The sequence below is a fragment of the Triticum aestivum genome, chromosome 6D (genome assembly GCF_018294505.1).
Source record: "Triticum aestivum cultivar Chinese Spring chromosome 6D, IWGSC CS RefSeq v2.1, whole genome shotgun sequence".
Taxonomy (NCBI): Eukaryota; Viridiplantae; Streptophyta; class Magnoliopsida; order Poales; family Poaceae; genus Triticum; species Triticum aestivum.
Window position 1 is genome coordinate 42,444,960 of NC_057811.1, and position 19,668 is coordinate 42,464,627.

Below are 19,668 nucleotides of genomic sequence, written 5' to 3' on the forward strand. Positions count from 1 at the left end.
GGGTTAAGGTTTAGGGTTTAGTTGGATCCGTTCTTCAACGGTGCTAAGCACAAGACAGCAAAGGAGAGATTAAGAAAGAGGAGCTCGAAGTGCAAGCTCAGCACGTTTGCGAGTGGATCTTTTGAGAGAGAGAGAAATAGGGGTTTAGGGTTTAGGGTTTAATTGGATCCGTTCTCCAACGGCGCTAAGCACAAGACAACAAAGGAGAGATTAAGAAAGAGGAGCTTATTTTTTTTGCGACTGAAGAAAGAGGAGCTTAAAGTGCGAGCTCAGCATGTTCGCAAGTGGACCTTTTGAGAGATTGAGAGAGAGGGGGAGGGAGGGAAAGAGAGAGTTTATCCAGTGGATTTCATAAATTTTCACTGACAGCAGTGCTACTTAATTTATGGTAGATGTTAGTTTGAATCAAGTATTTGTAGATCGCAAAGTGAGCGGTACAACCACATATTTTGTGACGCTTTGCACTAGATTTTGCGTCATTGCTCAATTTTACGAATTACATGCTTCCAGTGTCAAATTCCAGCTGGTATTGATCCATGCCTGGTCAGAGAGATAAAAAAATGGTGCTTATGACGTCAGTTTGAAAAATATCTGGTGGTGATAGAGAAGCTATTTAAACAAGACTGGTAGAGAAACTCATTAATAATGGGGGAGGTTAGCTACAGTTCAAAAAAAGAAAGAATGGGGGAGGTTAGCTAACAACAGAGTAATTCTGGTGAATCCTTTTTCAGTCTTGCTAATTCTCAGTCGGCTAAGATTTCGCTAAGTCTCAGTCGACTGAGATTTCGTTAAGTCTCCGTCGATGCTATACCCGTGAGATCTTATATTGATATCCGTGCAAAAGAAAAACAGTTTTTTTTCCTTTTTCTCTCTTGCATGTTATGTTACTTGATTGAGACTTGGTTAAATCCCACTCGCTTGAGGCCTAGCCACACCCATCTTTTTTATCAAGACGGTCTTCCTAATAATTCAAAGTTTTATCAGGAGGATATGTCGTTAGCCTATTATAGATGTGGAAACACCAGCAATGCCATAACGGCGCTGGCAATATTTTTGTTTGCAATGGACTAGAGACAGTTTAATTACATGTTCTCACATGCTCGTTGCTGCGTCAAGCTCAGCCATGGCATTGCTTGCTCGAACTAATCACCTCGTAGATTACAAACGGTGGCCTGCTAGCTCGGACAATGATGTTATAACACTGCCTACAAAAAATGATGATATAACACAAAGTTTTTGTTTTCCATACAACTTCCCCAAAGCTTGTGAAGTCGGGTTCCATTATCAAAGGAAATAGGTCCAGCTAGGGAATCTGAAGTTTGAGCCAAGCATGAAGAGATGACTAAACGGTCATGTAGGAGTACAATACAATTGTTCAGTTACTTGGAACAAACAGTAATGTTTCACAGTGAGCTTCTAAGTTAACTGTTTGGAGGAAACTTTTCAATCCAACAAGGTGTATATGGAAAACAAGAAATGATTTCGCGATGTGCACTAGATATATAGGCAAAATCATCATAACAAGCTGGGTACATGCATATTGCCTATGATTTCAACCTTGTTGCATTGAAATGATACGCTAGACCTATCTCCTGGGATACACTCAAGAACAAATTGTCTTTCTATGGATCCTAGTACGTCAACAGGACCACAGTAAGACTCCTCAGCCTCGTATCCTGCGTCAATAGCATCATCTTCATCAGATGCCCATTCAAAGTTCTGTCCAGCTCTCTTTTTGAATTTTGGAAGACTGGACCGGAAGAATTCACAATTGATGTCTTTCAAGACCCAGGGTCCATGAACGTGTTGATCAAATCGAATACGTGATAGCACATGCTTAAACTCAATGTCCTGCTTCATCGTCCAGCCCATCTTACCACATGATTCACCGAGGATCTAAATCCGAATCCTGTAGTCATCTGAAAGGAAATACACTCTTTTTTCTGATTTATCGAGATGAGGGTTATTTATCCAGCTCCTTTCCATGTATGGGTTTCCATAGTGGTCGGGTGTGCTATCCATCGGCGGTTTAATTACATGGTAGTCATCGATCATCAGACAAGGATATTCTGGAAGTACAAATTATGTACCAAATAAGATGTTTAAAATTTAGAGAACCATCCGTAGAGTAATCGGAACAAATTTAAATTCTAATAATGAAATATAGCGACTGAGGCTTTTTTTTAAAAAGAGCTCCATAGTGCTCGTGCTCTCTTTTGCATTTTTTAAATACAGCATGCTCCTACCTCATGACAAAGTCGGCTTGGTCACGCGGATAAAGTGCATGCACATAAAGTGCTCCTCGCCAATAGACAGCGCGGAGTGTAGACCAATTCATTGCTTGTATCTCGCCGACAGCTAGTTCCCGCAGCATCCCCTTGTCAAACAAGAAACCTTTTCTCCCAACATCCTGTCCTTGACGAGAAGACATGCAAGCAAGTAGCAATGGTGGCCACTCAGATGCCTCCATTGCAGGGTCCAAACAGCATTCAGAATCTCCGTTGTGACACAAACTGGGGGCTGCGAGCACCTCGTAGTGAGGCGACACCATGGGATCATAGAGAAGAAATTCAATGTCGTCGTATGGCTCCAACCCTGCCATGTGCTGCATGGTGCGCAAAGCATAACGCTGTTCTGTGGCGCATTGACCTATTTTTTGGGAGACGCATTGACCTGCCGTGTTCGGCCCGGGCTGCTGCCTCTTTGGCCCATTGATGACCTGGTGGGCCGGCACAAGCCCACTTGTTCGGCCCCGCTCATCCGTGTCCTCCCGTGTATTTTCAGGGCTTCCTCTCATCCGGCGCGCTGCCGTCTCCACGCCGCCGCGCATCGCCATGACGCTGCACGGGTCACCTAAACGCTGCCGCCTTCTTAGGCCTCCTGCACCGGCGGAATGCGCTGTCCCTATGCCAGTGAGGTCCGTGTGCCGTTTCCTGTGCGTGTCCAAGGAGTGGTACGTCCTCATCTCTGATCCAGCCTTCGTCGCCGCGCATAAATCTCGCCATGCCGAGCCGCTCATGGTGGCCAGCTGCGCTGAGGACGAAGCCAAGAGCTGGTGCCGCGACCTGCGGTTGATGGACATGGAGGATGGTAATGTCGTCAAGGTGCTGAAGGGCATAGACGGCTCTCCCGTGATCTCCACGAGCTCAGACGACCTCATATGCATGGCAGATTACTCTTATTCTTATGCTAGCGCCCAGGTGATCGACCCGGCCTCGGGGAAGGTGCTCGTGGACTGTCCGAAGCAACAAAACAGGATGGTGTGCACCTTCTTCGGCTCCGGCCGTGTCTCGCACTTACAAGGTGGTCAAGGTCGATGATGGTTCGGCATGCAAGGTTTTCACTTTAGGGGAGGACACCGGCTGGAGGGTGTCGGAGCCGCCCCAAACCAAAATCTCCTACATGGAAAACTCCCCGGTCACTGTGAATGGTGTCATGTATTTCTTAGAGACGCAACATCGACGCGGTTACACATTACATTGCTTTGACATCGAGAGCGAAGCGTGGAGGAAGACGATCAGTGGCTCGCACAAACCCATGGGCCCTGATGTGTGCCTGGCTGTGCTCATGGCCGAGCTCAACGGCGCTTTGTGCATGGTCCAAACAGAGAGAGAGTACCACACACCCATGACAAATAACCGACGTGCCAACATATGGATCTTAGCCGATCTGGATATGGGTACATGGATTAAGGCGTATTCCATTCCAATGGACGCGTCCACCGATTATTGTAGGCCTCTGAGGGTAACACGTGATGGTGGTAAGTTGATTTTCTGCAATGCCTTTTATGGACACTTTTGTCTGGACACTTTTGATGGTAAATTCTTTGTCTGGACACTTTTGCAGAACAGACTCTGGACTGCTGACAGGTTGCTTGCGAGGCGGTGGGATCATAACGATGCTTGTTCAGGCTGTGATCAAACCCTGGAAACTGCCAAACACCTGATCCTTGAATGCCCATTCGCTAAAGAGGTGTGGTTCAGAGCCAGTGCTTCTTTTCCCCTAGCCGCCCAGGCTGCATCGAGTGCATCTTCTATTAATTCTATCGTGGTGGCGCAAGGTTAGAGCCCTGAAGAAGAAAGGAAAAGAGACGGATAACTGTACTGCGGCTGTATACATTGCTTGGCATCTGTGGCTTGAGAGAAACAACAGGATTTTCCTGGCAAAGTGTAGCACAAGCTCCACGGTCCTCATGCTTGTTAGAGACGAGATCAGCCTCCTAATGGAGGCCTGGGAGTAGTCGTTATTGTTTCGGCAGCGTGGCTGCCTGTTTTTCTTTCTTCTTCCTAATCTACTCTCTCTGGCTGTACTCACGTTACAGTCTTGTACAGTTGTTCCCCCTCCTATAATGAAAAGCAGAGCTTCTGCAGTTCCGGTCAAAAAAAAATGCCTTTTATGCAGAAAGACAGGAAATTCGAGCCTACAATCTTCACACCGAGGCATGCACGTTACTATGCAAACTAGATAGAACCATGGGCAGAATTGCTCTTTGCAGCTTGCAGTTGGACCACCTCTTGTCTCAGCCAAGATTTAGTGTCCGCAGTAGCTGAGTACACTGTGTTTTCTGGATCTCTTGAATGCATGCATCCAACAAGACACATATATTTTGCTTCGGATATTTTTGGACTAGTTCTTCCAAGTCTTTATGATCATTTTTTACAAGTTGTTGCTAGATTGTGTGTGCTCATTTTTGGAGATAAGCAATAGGCCAATTATCAATTATGTAATCTAGAGCTATGAACTGATCGTTGGTTTTGTTAACCGCTTGCTTATGGTTCAATTATCTTTTTCTATGGTGCATTCATTTATTATTACAATGTATATAGTCGACTATATACACCGTACATTGTATGGGTGTAAATCTGAAGATAATTCCAACATGATGCAGTAGCAATGACATCCTTACTGGCAATGTCGTCTCCATTTTACTAGATGCCTCTTTACCGAAGTCTTTGGAGTATTTCTTCCAGCAGAGATTGACGCCGTGAAGAAGGTGTTTTTTAAAGATTTCATTGTAATTCTTAGTTATAGGAGTTACTTTGTATTTTCTTAGATCTTAAGTCCAAACCAGTGTATCTGTAATTGTTATGAGTATCAATAAAGTTACAGGTGCTTTTAAAAAAAGCTCGCTCGATGGGTTGCTTCACTCGGTCGTCCCTTGACCTTGACCACTAATCCTTTGACCCACTGACCGTTGACTTTTCAATAAATGAAAAAATATTACAAATTTGAAAGAAGTTTGTGAATACAATATAAGTGGTACGCGCCATTTGCAAAAATGCCTATAAGTGGTGCCTGAAGCACCAAATAGGAATTGGCCAATGATTAGTAATCCCTCCGTAAAGAAATATAAGAGCGTTTACGTCACTACTTTAGTGAGCTAAACGCTCTTATATTTCTTTACAGAGGAAGTACTTTGCACATTAAACCTATGGCCTTCTTATGTTGCAGCTTGGGCCAAGAAATTCAATTGTGCCAATTTCAATCATTATAAGAGGAGTTCAAATATGACCTATGAGTTCAAATATGACGTTTAAGTCACTACTTTAGTGAGCTAAACGCTTGTTAGACTAGCTATGACCTATGAGTCCAATTTTTCGCACAGACGGCCATCACGTCTGTTTTGTAAATCCGCCATTAAGCGTTGGCATTCCACAACTGTTTGATTCTGTTTAATAAATGGTGGAAGTTCTATAAAAAACTTTAAACTTGGTGTTTTTTTCCTACAGGATTTTAAGCATTAGGACTCTTTTTTTTCTATGCATGCCATTTATTTGTTCTATAAGTTCCTAGATTTGTTTAGTATTGTATTCAAGCTGTCCACATTGGCCTAATTCCTAAGGATTCTTAGCATCATGTGATCTCGTGAAAAAATTCTAAGGATTGAAGTGAACAGGGCATTCAGATACTTTACTTTTCCTATTATACTTCCGAATGAGCGCTAAGCATCCCCGGGAGCTAATTCACTACCCGACAAGAAAAGTTTGTAGTTCCACTGAGCCGTGCAAGTACGATGCAGTTCAAATGCACATGTATCAACATCATTTTGACCCACGGCAAGTATTAAGGAAACGAAACTAGCAAATCAAATGCAAATAGCAGTTTCAGACAGCCAAGAAAAAAGCAATGTTCAGAACAACCAGCAGTATAAATCTGCGCTGAACTCCAACCAAAAAACTTCTCGTTCAAGCAGGAATGACACCATTTGGGTTCTGATCCCATCTTCATACATAAACAGACTGCAAGAAGCTTCAGGTCCGGGGATCCGTGTTTTGCACCACAAATATTCAAGGGACTGCTGCAGCTCATAAGCTCGTACGAGTAAACAATGTTACAATTTACGGATAGATGGAGTACAAACATCAGCGCCCTGTAAACAAACTTCTAAGCTCGAGTAAGACACTAGTGATAGTGATGTACCTGCAGTCTAGATCAGAGACCAAGAAGTAACTCGTGAAGCCTGATCAAAGTAGCCAGACAAAAGCACTACAGACCAAAAGGATCTCACTTTGTCGAGAGCATTTCAATAATCCTGAAGTAATAGAACAAAGTACAATCACCAGTTTAGGTCACACTGAGTTGCGCGGCTGTTTGTCCTCCTTAACTCCATCGCTAGCTTCGAGCCTTTTTGGACTCCTGCCTTTATCAGGACCACCAATAACTCCCCATGTCTTAAACTGCCGGTGCCGAGCCCTTGCCCTTTCCTTCTCCTCCTCAGATCTCCTGGAGAAGCAGTATGGGCATGATACACCATACTCCCATTTAGGAGATTCCATGTCTTCGTCACTAACTGGTTGTTTACATCCATAGCAAAGTTTGTGGGTTCCTTGAGCTAACCCGTGCTCCACTGAAACACGCTTGTCAAACACGAAGCATTCACCTTCCCACAAGCTTTCAGCTTCCGGGATTTCCTCTAGGTACTTTAATATCCCACCCTCCAGATGGTAAACCTGGCATGCACAGGTATGAAACCTCCCATTAGGGTCGCAACTATAAGATATGTTGCTGTACTATATAGAAGTTGATAGCATAAAAATCTTTCATGCACTAATTGGTTTTATAACAGAACTTATCCACTAGGTTCACTACATAACCTAGTGCTATTGATGGTACAGCACATGACTAGGTTAACTGTACACAAGATGCAATATTCAACCTAAGGACAAATTCATTTCAGTGGTATAAAAAGTAATATGTAGTCAATTTGTATACAATTTATTTTTAATCAAGAGGAAATGCTTCATGAGGAAAGTCAACAGAAGAATAAGAAGAGAAAGCCCTCCTGGCATACCTCTTTAAATCCCTTGTCAAGGAGAAAGCTCGATGCCTTCTCACATCTAATACCACCAGTGCAATACATAGCAACTCGTGGTAGCTCTTTGGGTCCACTGGAATTCAGATCTTCTGCTCCCTCAGTTACAGTGTTATCATTTACTGATGACTGGTGACTATCAGATTCAGCCAACTGGAATTGATTATCAACCCAAGATGGGAATTCTCTAAATGATTCCGTGCATGGATCAACAGCCCTCTTGAATTTTCCTATGCGTATCTCATACATGTTACGCACATCAATGACAACCTGCAACATGGATAGTGTGAATGCATCACGCAGATGGCAGGGAACTAGACAAAAATAAATTCTGAGATGAATAAAAGACTCACGGTGTCTGGATCGCTTATCAACGAATTCCAATCTTTTGGCTTTATATACTTGCCAACCCTTTTAGTTGGCATCACACCAGGGTCTCCAAAACTCACTATCTGAGAAATAGTCAATAAAACATAATAATCTGCATCACTAAATACTCAGGTATTCAATCAAACAACCAGTAATATTTACTATTATGCAAGCAAACTAACCAACCTCCTTTTTCAATTTCACACGGACATGATCCCATCGGAATGGTGCATCTTCTCCAGGACCAACAGGAGAATGGCTGGTATGTCCATGATGGATAGCCTCGTCCTCTGGAGTAACAGGTGTCTGGATCACCCTCAATCCTTTTAACCGATTGTCTGTTTGAATAAAGTTCAAAACTTTCTCCACAGCTTCTGGTGTTCCACATAAACTACCATTGATTCCCTCTGGTGCAAGAATAATGCCACCTGAAACACGCTGAACAGAATCAGCCAACCAACCATGTGAGTGCCCGGTTTCACAGAAACATTAATAAATAAATACTACTCCCTCCGATCCAAAAAATTGTCGTGGCTTTAGTTCAAATTTGAACTAAAGCTGAACTAAAGCCATTACACTTTTTTTTGGATTGGAGGGAGTAGCAGATATGGGCAATTTATACACAATATGAACACCAAGTTACGTTACTGTCATTAGCCACTTAATATTTCGAAGTTGTAAAAGAGTATAACACAGGATACAACCATTAGACCACACATACTTTTTAACTTTACATAAGAAAATAACCAAATTTATCAGGTCGACCATAAATTGGGTAATAATTATCCCATATCATATCACTACTGTTCTAGTTAGCAAGATTCATCTTATACATTAAATAAATCAAGTAACAGAACTGAACATCTTAATGTAACAAAACAGTAACAAGTACCAGAGAATTTAAAAACCTAAATAAAACAATAGATGCTCACAAATTGAACATCTTGGTGTAACACGCATCAAGAACTAGAAATGAGCTGAAGTCGTAAGAATTATAAAATGTACTTAAATGACAACTCCACGGGAGACAAACCTCTCAATAATATAATGTGGTTTCTGTGTTACGAGTTTGTGTAGCTTTTCACATTGGTAATCCTCGCATTTGGTATGCCATATCTACGCGCAATTTGCAATGGGTTTACAAACATAATACAGTATCTAGCTCAAAATGGTCATACATATGCACTATACAATCCTTTGCGTATCTAAAAAACTTGGTTATTTTCCAATTCAAGGAAAGAACTTTCTAAGCTCCATGATCAATTGATCTTAATATACAAAGTTCATGACATGAATGCATCAAACATTTAGTAGAGCACACGCAACAAAAGAGGAATGTAACATAGCACAAAAGCTGGTACAATACATCACTCGCCAGATGATGACACCTCACTATAACAAATGCAACCTATAAAGGAAACATGTGCAGTATAGGCAGATCCGCGGAATGTTGCTACCACAATATCCATAAAATGCTTATTTCGCCCCTGACCTATCCGTGTCATTTTTCTAGTCTTCCCTGGCAGGTTAGCTCGAGGTTTTGCAACATTGCCCACCACTTCAATTCTTATATCTCATTAGGTCACAAGCGATGGCCATCGATGCAAAGTGATAAAAAAAAAAAAGCACCAGGATGGTATCTGGGTGCGCTCACCAGCTCCTCGCAGAGCTCCTTGAGCGGCCGCCGCAGGTCGGCGTGGTCGGGGAAGTCGGCGAACCTGTAGAACGAGACCACCACCAGCGCCGGAGCCTCGCCTTCTGCGCCTCCATCCCCCGCGGCCACCGCGAAGCTCCTCCCGTGCGGCGGCGGGGAGACGAGCGGGGCGCTGTTCCGCAGCGGCATTAGGCGGACGCGACGGCGGGAGACGGCAGGGCTGGGGGCGGGCGGGTCGAGGATGAGCGAGGTGATGGAGGGGAGGAGGTGGCGGGCGGCGGCCGTGGCGGCGCGGCGGGCGACAGAAAGTGGTGGGGAGGGCAGCATCCGGCCTGTCGGGTTTGGGTTGGGTTGGGGCAGAATTACCGCAGATTTGGTCTCGTGTTTATCTTTTGGGATGGGCTTTTGGGCCACGCTGTTATTTCCTCAGCGCACCTTACGGCTCTGGCCTTCAGAAAGATGTGAACTATTTAATCCCCAAGATTCTTAAAAGAGGATTTTAAAAAAACACCACTGTTTTTCTACATAACTAACATTTTTAAAAACAGAAAATATTAGAGGTTTTCTAACATTTTTGGAAAAATACGAACAATTTTTTAAAATGCTAATACTTTCATCAAATTTCTGTACTTTTAAAAAAAATGTAAATTGAAAAAGGAAAAACCCGAAGAAAACCAGTAAAAAGGAAGAAAATACAAAACTGGACCCGAACCAGACCAGAATCTTCCGGAAATTCTCAAAATCAGGAAAAATCATACCTAAGCGGGCCAGCCCAGTTAAACGTGTGCGCTATGTTCCCATGTACGAATCAGTGATTATTCGCCGGAATGCAGCAAATACCAATTGCCGATTTCCTATTAGCCGCATTCTGCGGCGAAGTGTCGAGTCTATGCACAGAGATATAGCAAGACCTTCTACCCGAGGTTTACTGGTTTGGGGAGCATTCTCCTATTTGTTTTCTTTACAAGATTTTATTTTTTTAGAGTTTTTCATTTCCTTTTTATTTTTTATTTCATTTATTTTTCAAAAAAAATACAAAGCCATAAAAAAGATTATTTTACAAAAATATTGTTTATTTTTTCATTATTTTAAAATTCTGCGTTTTTTAAAAAATTGTTTGGATTTTCAAAAATTATTCGCTAAACCAAAAAAGTATTCAAAAATTGTTCACCATTTTAAAAGTCATTCGCAATTTGATAAAAAATGTTCAGATATTTCAAGATTGATTTAATTTCATAAAGTTTTCACGTTTTAGAAAAATATGTGAATTCAAAATTAAAAAAAATCAAATTTTCAAAAAATGGCCGTGTCTTCAAATTTTTTTAAATGTTTGCATTTATGTAAAATTGCTCGGAGTTTCAAAAAATGTTTCCATTTCCAAACAGTCACAATTTCAAAAGAAGAACTAAATTTTGTAAAATGTTCGCTACATGCCCGGGCGCTACATTGCATCAACTGCTACAGTAGCTGGTCCACGACAATGTCGTTGTTTTAGAGAAGTGTCGGTTGCTACATTGGATCGTTTTTACTAAAGTCTATTGCCAAAAAAAACTAATGGTTACAGCTAATGGGAGTGGGCCGGCCTATCAGCATGCGCGCTGTCGTTTCCCCTCCGATTTAATTCAACTAGTGTTAAATAGGAGGTCCCACGTGCACATAGGTATTGACATGTGGCGAAGTGCATGTGCATCATTTGTCGCAATTAGAGAGTTTTCATGTAATTTCTTCTTACGCGCAGAAGAGATCGGTGGGTTTATTTGTACTTTTTCATAGATTTTTTTTCTAAACGATTTATCTCTCAAACATGCATCCAAATAACGAACCATTTTCTCCTTTGCGTTTCTCGCCTCAAGGTCTTAAAAATTACTCCCTCTGTCTCATAATGTAGTGTCAAGAAACGTTTTACATTATAGGACGGAGGGAGTAGATCATATGAACTTTTTTGAGGCACCAAAAATGTACTAACTCGTGTTTCAAAATTATACTAACCCGTGCTTGAAAAACTATACTAACTTTGGTTTACTTTTGAGGAAGCACAACTATGCTTTTTCACATCAGAAGCACATTTGGGTTTTCGCACTAGAAGCATAATTATGCTTCTCTACTTCACTTTTTGGGGAAGGAGAAACCACAACCGTGCTTTCATGCAAGAAGCACAGTTGCGCTTTCACGCTCCACGTTCATGATAGAAAAAACAAAACAAAAACACAAAGAAAAAAGGAAAAGTTAAAAAAGAAAAATAAACACAGAAAAAACTAAAACCATGAAGTTATGTTGAGTGGTTACGTTGAGTGGTTACTTTGGGTCCGTGCAATTGAGAAATGATAAATTGAACATTTTAATCATAGAATTGTTTGTCTTTTGGATGATTGCATAGTCACACTGAGCAACACTACTAGAAATCCACATTTTACCTAGGGCCATATACCCTAGATGAAATGTAAAAAACCATAGGGAAAGACTTTACCTAGAGCTTGCCCTAGGTAAAGAACCCTAGGTGTAGTATAGTCGGGAAATAGCTCTTTTCCCTAGAGTGCATGAGGGAAGCCCTAGGGAAACCATCTTTACCTAGGGGCACAAACCCTAGGGAAAGATTGTAGGGTCCATCTAAATTGTGCCACCCCACAACTTTTCCTAGAGTTCTTTCCCTACCAAATGTTTGAATAATACCCTAGGGATACATCATATTCATATCTTTCCTGTACAAATATGCAATTTGAATATAAATTCATATCAACCATAATTCAAATAATTAAATCAGAGCAAAATTTCAAATTTGTAAATCACATCCAAAATTCATCACACACCACATCCGATTCATAATCAATGAACACATACATCAGATATGTAGTCTACTAAAGGCCAAATTCAAAAAATAAGCTATGACAAGCTAGTCGTTGCAAGTAGAACACCGTGACCAACATGTACAAGCATTGTTGGTCACGCGGAGTATCAAATAAACTTGTTACAACATGCTATCTATACATGCACCCGACATCATTAACTATCAAGAGGTTGGCTTCCGAGGAGTGACAAGCTGAGGTAGTTCCAGATGCATTATCAATAAAAATCCAAACATCCCTACAACACCAGCGTCAGGCTCCAGAATCAAATCTTGTGGAGAAGCATCCAGAGTGACATTATGGTCCTGAAATTATGATGACAAGCAGTTTAGCACATAGTTATAAGGGAAACACTTCACATCAGTAGTCTGATAGTTTTCATTCCCTCGGACGTCTTCTGTGCCGTCCATCTTGTATCACATCCAATGGCTCGTGTAGTTAGCTTCTAATGTCCTGAAATTGCTCATAACTGCCATCAAATTACGTGGTTTTCATTAATGGTTGAAACCAGCGTCCGTCTTCCCACGACCGACAAATCGGGCGACTATCCTCTCTGTCATTCTCACCCACGGCCGTGAAGCCTTCCTCCACCTGCCGCTCCGCCTGTCCTTGTGGTGCTCTTCCCCACCCGCGGCGACGACATCCCCTACACGATCGCGGCACGCCCCGTAGATGAACCCAAACCCTCGATCTTCTCCGTGATGCATCCTAATTCTCCACCATAATGCCAGATGTGATCTACAAATTAGGACGGGAGAGGACGGTGAATGTCTGTTGTTCTAGTCACCATCATGGGAGCAAATTGGCAACGCACGCTTAACTGCCGGCCAGTCGACGGTGCCGACCGCGCTGCTCCTTGCTACTCGCCGGTGTTGACACTCACAGCTTTTGGGAAGAAGAGGAGGTCGTCAAGATGGCGGCCGGAGCGGAGCGTCGAGGGATGGGTTTGACGCCCACAAATCAGGCATGAAGCATGCATGCTTCCTTACATGGGATTCCCTGCTTCTTTCATGTCTGACCATTGCTTCCGACCCCAGCCTCGCATGTGCAAGAGGACGTTAGGCATGTCAAGTCTTCCCTGGCCCTGTCTAACCACCACACTCTCGCTACGTTGGTCCGATCTGATCGTTGCTGCTCCGATCTCGTCGAAGCTAAAGACATCACACTTCGTATGGTGCTCATCTTCCAGGATGGGCATCATCCGGTTGGGCTTCCATGTTCATGTGTTGTTATATCTTGTATGGAAGCAATCTCCAATATATACTGAAAGAAATTTTTGTTTTCTTTGGTAGCAAATTATGATCTCATTTGAAAGAAATTTTGATGGAAACATACACCCATCAGAAAATTGGTCATTGGAAAATGTACATGCAACATTCTGGAAATAAAGCTCAACCTCTCTGGAAGCACATGCTCATTTTGTTGGAAGCAGACGCAATTGTTACATAGCACATGTATGCCGCATCATCTTCTTAATTTTTTATCCAAGATATCTACTTCGCTTCTTTCCCACAAAAATGAAGCTTCGGTTACACAATGACCAAACGTCGTATGTTTCACGAAACATGTATGCTTGCTATATAGTTGAACAAAGTTTGAGTTAGACACAAATTATGCTTCTAACAATAGTGCACTATGCTTCCTATGCATCCAAATAAATCAAGCGTCTCTTACACAGTAATCAGGTTTGCTTCCACCATTACTGCTTGATGCACGTCCAGATTACATGTTGACTACAACGAATCATTTCAGTTTAGACATCCTAGTTTCATCCGAGAATATATACATTTGGAACGATTTTTTGGAGTATCTTTATTTTGGAACCATTTTTTTAATAATATGTTTCCGTGGCATGGTTTTCAATGATAAAAAGGTAAATTTGCCATACCATGTTTGCGCTGCAAAAAAAAAAAGAACATATCCAGAAAATAATTGATTTTTTATCAGCTTATTGGAAGCAAGTCCGCAATTAGAAGGAAGCATTATTTTTTGTATTTGTTTGTTGGAAGCAATCACGGCTTACCAAAATAATTAACGTAATTTCTGGACGCAGTTATTTATTAGAAGCATAGATTTAGGAAGGGTGGAAAGGTCAGCGGGAGGACTTGCTAAATATTTGTGAGAGTACTTATCAGAAGCATTTAATTAGGAAAGAAATAACTCGGAGCCTAACAAATAGTATCAGATCGGATGAATAGCATGAAGTTAATCCTAGTGGTCTGATGGGAAGCAAGGGATCAGTAGTCTGATCCCTAGCAGTTCCCTAGTTATAAGGCTCGAGTATTCTGGTAGAATTTTGGAAGCATAATTATAATGTGCACAATATGGAGAGGACAAGAGAATGTAATCCCTCCCCACAGCACACATAGCCCTGGTAATAATATGATCATGCTTCGCACCAAAGCAGCAGAACCATACATACCACCACACATAAAGCTTTGCTCATCGCAAAAGCAGGCATTTGAACATCAGAATTGCAGGAACATCCAAAGTTTGTATAATCCGAAGTTAATTTCAGAAAACTTACATGATCTGCATGTTGCTAAGCACACAAATTTAGTGGTTCTTGGCTCTTTTCAAGGGTCTGCAAGACAAGGTCCCGGTTGTGAAAAGATACATGTGCATGCTCATGTAAATCAACTTGTTAGCCGTGTCTCAAATAGATTATATTACGTACATGGCCAGTTAAGCGATGTGTTGTGTACACACTACTCAGATCATGCTTACTCTGTTCTACAGGAAAAACGAAGCAAAGGAAAGGATAGCTCTATGGATTAGTGTTCCCCTAGTTCTGTAAAGCTTCATTCACTGCTGGGGGCCCGTCAGTTTGACAAGCTCACAGATTAGTGCAGTGTTTCGTGAAGAGACTGATAGCATAGTTGCTCGCCACCCATCTATGTGGGACATCGATCCAACACTGGTTACAGTTTGTTGTCTCTACAGATTGCTAATGCAACACATTTCTCAGAGTAATACTATATTTGCTTGGACTTCAGCTCATGCTCCCAACTATTGGATGTACGATGGCATCATTCAAGGGAGTCGAGCAAGGGAGATTACTAATGCATTGCATAAAGAAATAAGTTTTTCTGAGTGTGATGCCGATGATCTCAAGATGGTGTGTGGCAATTTAATGAAAGATTCAAAGATTCCTTTTTGTGGTGGTTACAGATGACAATATGCCTTTCAGAAAAGGGTCTCCCCGTTGGGTTTCTATCACCTTGAAGCACAAGAAACTACATGAGGATACAAAAACTCTGCTGACAAGGGCATCATCAATCTTCGTACAATTTCAAGGAACTAATAGCTCATCTGGATTACCAAATGTCTTGTTTCAAGGGTGCAGCAACCTTGCTGTGCTTACTCTGTCTTGTTGTGCCTTCAGTTTTGCATGGCCTCCTTTCCACCACTGCAATAAATTAAAATTCCTTGGATTAGACCACTGCACAGATCTTGACAAGGCCAAACTTGAAGAACAGAGCTGCAGCACCAAGTGGGCATGTCTGCATAGCCTGTATGTGCTTGATCTGCGTTACACATGTTGGGATGAGATTTTATCGGGGGAGAATGTGGATGTTATGGCCAACGTCATGGAGCTAAACATAGAGGGAGTCAAGGGTTGGCAGTACACAAATCTATTACAAAAAAGGCTGCCTTACCTCGAGTACGTTGCATTTGGATGGCCCGTTGCATTTGGATGAAAGGCTCCAGCTATGGTTACGACTTGACAAATCTGCAACATCTGCACCTTCATTCATGCCCAAGCCTCGAGTACGCGCTTCCAGTATGCACAGTCGACAACTCTTTCCCCAGCTTGAAGACCCTCTACATCATCCGCTGCGGCGACCTCATGCACGTATTTATGCAAAGCAACCAGGAGGATCCTCCAAGCAGCGTCAAGTTCCCAAAGCTGACCACGATCCACCTGTACGACCTGCCGTCGCTGCAGCAGATATGCGAGGACGCCGAGACACTGGCGCCCGCACTGGAGAACACCAGGATCAGGGGATGCTGGAGCTTGCGTCGGCTGCCAGCCTTGAAGGGCCGCGAGCCGGACACGAGGAGGCCCACAGTGGAGATAGAGAAGGACGTGTGGGACGCTCTGGAGTGGGGCGGGGTGGAATCGGGGCACCACCCTTCCCTCTACGAGGCGCCCGTGCAGTCGCGGTACTACAAGAGGTCCATGCCCAGGGGCACAGTTCTCAGGTATACTTTCTAAGTAGACACGCTAAAGGACTAGGCTGTAGCCTAGTGGCAAGGGACGCGGTGGCAAATTTGTGGTGACTCACCCGGTTGGGCCTATAAAAATATGTCCATGGTTGCTAGTGCCCATGGATCTTTTTTTTTTATTAGGCACGCTATCATTACTACAGTGTATATCATCATGTAGGCATAGTCACTGCATGTAATGTTGTATTATAAACATTGTAGCTAGCTAATTGGTTTGCTTCGCAATCTGCCCAGGTGAAAATCGTTCTAAACTATGCATCTGCTGCTGCCGTTGGTTATGTCATCAGATTCGGTGGCGTGTTCCCCTCCAAAATGAAAACAAGATTCAGTGTGTTGGTGTGACGCGATGGATGCTTGCCGACAATGCTAGCAGGTGTTGGTTGATCAGTTGGTGTGTGTAGCAAGCGAAGGAATGGAGCTGCTTCAGGCTTGGTTGCTGCCGTGACGGCCGGCCGACTTGGCCTGCATCCGTTTGCTGTGTGTTTTACCTTTGAAATAAGAAAGGCAACCGGCCGACTTGGCTTGGTTGCTTCCTGCGTGCAAACCTGCCCGTGGTCGAGGTGCGACCACCGACAGTGTATCTGTGTGTGTTTGGTTTCTGTGGCTTCAGTTCCACAGGTGTTTGTCCGTTGGTCTGTCTCCCGGCCCGTTTGAGAGCATGGTTAATAGTATAGCCAATTGCTGGCTATAAGCCATTGCCATGTCATCTATAGCCCATTTTATAGCTAATATGTATAATAGTTGATCAAAAGAGTGTACTATTTTTTATTATATGACCCACATTTCACTCCACAAAATGTATAGAAGCACGTGCTAGAGCTGGCTCTTCACCAAGAGCCTGCTTATCTTCTCTCTCCTTTTTTCTTTCCTCCAACTAAGCAAGAATATATATACTAGTTTATTTTTTATAACCAGCTGACTCAGCTCTATTGTACTTGCTCTGAGACGGAGCAGAGTAGCAACTGAAACTGTAATAATCAGCGTGGCTGCTCGTGTTGTGTGCGATTTGATTGCTGCTCGCTCGTGGGAGCGGGAGTGCTACCTATTTATCTGTACTATCTGTTATAGACCAAAACTGAGGCCGATTCCTCATTGCTAATGCTTAATTATCCATGAGTTTGGTGTGCCAATCACAATCATGTTTTGCTTTTCACTTTTTTTTTCGAAAAGGAGGATAGCACACTCGGCTTCGGCTTGCATAGATTAATATACACAACCAATATATTATTTGATTATGTGGGTTCCAGTTTCTACCTCCTAATTTACATTTGTCTTACACTGATTACCTCATTTAGCAATATTTCATTCGTTTTACAGCATTTAGTAAAAATGTTGTCAGATTTTACACCGTTTTAAATCTTGTGAGGGGTCCGACTGGTGGGTCATCAACCAACAGGTAGACAACTCTAATTTTTTAAGAAAAAACAACAGCCCTTTTTGTCTTTTTTAGAAGAACAGTCTTTTTTGACTGGCCGGCTATGGAAGGCCAACAGACAATCCATTTGCCTGCTGCCTCTTGGACCCACTGAGACATGTATGCGTACCAGCGCAAGCCCACTTTTTTGGGCTCAACTCATTACACAGCAAACTTTGTATGGTGTTTCTCTTCCTCAAGGGAGGCATTTGCGGTTGGACACTCCTCATGACCCAGCCATTATTCATGTAAACACTGTGATACATCAATTAAGAGCCTACCTTTGTTGGCTTAAAAAAATCAAACTCAGAACGACAAAGTCAACATACTACCGCATTAACTGCTAGACCAAACTTGACTTGTCGTCTAATAGTAGTAAATAACACTATTTGACCCTTGTACTACTGCATATAACATATATTATATACCAGAGGCGGAGCCAGGATTTGTCGAAGCCTAGGGCTAAATCGAAACAGCTATAAATAAGCCAAATACCATCACCCCAAAAATACCTAAAAATACTAAATTATCACACATACTAATGCATGTTATAAGTATAACACAAATTCAAATTCATTATTAGCATGAGAGCAAATTTAATAAACATTTGCGTCATCGCAAACGTTCGTACTAAATTAGTGAAGATTGGCTTCATTTGAGGCCATTATTTCTTCATCAAGAATAGTAGAAGGGCCACGAGTTGTGAACATAAAATTGAGTATTTACTCAAAAACTAGACGTATACCAAGTCAATTGCTCATATGAAATTGTGTAGAAAATAACATATTATACCATTATCACAAAGTGCACGAGGTAGAAGCCCCATGCGTTTCCTTATTTTTCTGTTAGCACTGTATAATCTTAATTGTCCGGGTCCTCTTCATCTTTGATCTATTTAATATCCCCAATTCATTGATTTCCGCTGATAAAGGAAACAAGGAAGAAGTATTACTAGATGATACAACAAACTTAAAATTACCTCTCCAGCCGGTTGTGGGAATCGTGAGATTGGTTGATGGAGCACACGACGCATCGATGGGGCTTCTCCAACGATACGATGCGAAAGATCTGAGTTCGAAGTGCCGGCCGCCGGGGCGCGCGTCTGGTGGAGACGGAGTCGGGCAGTACAGGAGAGTCGGCGGGGCAGTTTTTCTATGGATCGATCTGGCAAGACGAGGATCGTGCGTCGTGGGGTGAGGGGGCTAGCGATTGCTTGGACAGGTTGTGTCAACTGGGCTTCTCGGGATGGAGAACTCTGTTGAAATTGGATGCAGGATTGTTTATGGCTGAGACCTGGGGCTGCTGGGTTTGCTTGCCTGGGGCTGGGCCTCTACTCTTAACACAGGAAAATTCTTGCTAGATATATAACCTACTAGATGGGCCACGCCTGGGGCTACAGCCCCAGTTGCCCCAGGCCTGATTCCGCCCCTGTTATATACTGAGTATAAATTAACTGAAAACGCATAATCTTGAAAAAGAATTCTCAAAAATATGAAAAAACGAACATGAATAAAAACATATGAACTTGGAAATGTTCAAATTTTGAAAAACAATTCATGAATATGAAAAAAAGTTCATCTATTTTAAACAAAAATTGAAAAAAGTTCATTGATTTTGAAAAAAAAATGTTCATAGAATTGAAAAAAAGACTTAATCGAATTTGAAAAAAATCACTGAATTGCAAGAAAAATCGTTTCTAAAAATTCATCAATTTAAAAAAATCGCTGAATTTGAAAGAAAAGCACATCTTATGTGAAAATGTTTACCGATTTTTTTAAAAAAATCTTCAATTTGAGAAAAAGTTCATAAAATTTTAACAAAAGTTCATCAAATTTGTAGAAATGTT

General features: G+C 42.2%; 1 protein-coding gene across 1 annotated transcript; it reads right to left on the reverse strand.

Annotated features, from left to right (window-relative positions):
* Positions 1-6,061: 6,061 nt before the first annotated feature.
* Positions 6,062-9,685, reverse strand: LOC123143390 (rhodanese-like domain-containing protein 7). Its single transcript, XM_044562306.1, has 5 exons — positions 9,336-9,685; positions 7,868-8,119; positions 7,666-7,764; positions 7,292-7,582; positions 6,062-6,950 (listed from the first exon to the last, which is right to left on the reverse strand). The coding sequence occupies exons 1-5, from the start codon at positions 9,660-9,662 to the stop codon at positions 6,570-6,572; spliced, it is 1,350 nt and encodes a 449-aa protein (XP_044418241.1). The 5' UTR covers positions 9,663-9,685; the 3' UTR covers positions 6,062-6,569.
* Between the last annotated feature and the right edge of the window lie 9,983 nt (positions 9,686-19,668).

Bases quoted from the DNA above. Each gene is read 5' to 3' on its own strand.
- LOC123143390 (XM_044562306.1), bottom strand. From the start codon at position 9,662: ATGCTGCCCTCCCCACCACTTTCTGTCGCCCGCCGCGCCGCCACGGCC. The intron at 7,765-7,867 runs GTTGGTTAGTTT...ACTATTTCTCAG, and splicing joins GTGTGAAATTGAAAAAGGAG to ATAGTGAGTTTTGGAGACCC. The intron at 7,583-7,665 runs GTGAGTCTTTTA...TCCATGTTGCAG, and splicing joins TGATAAGCGATCCAGACACC to GTTGTCATTGATGTGCGTAA.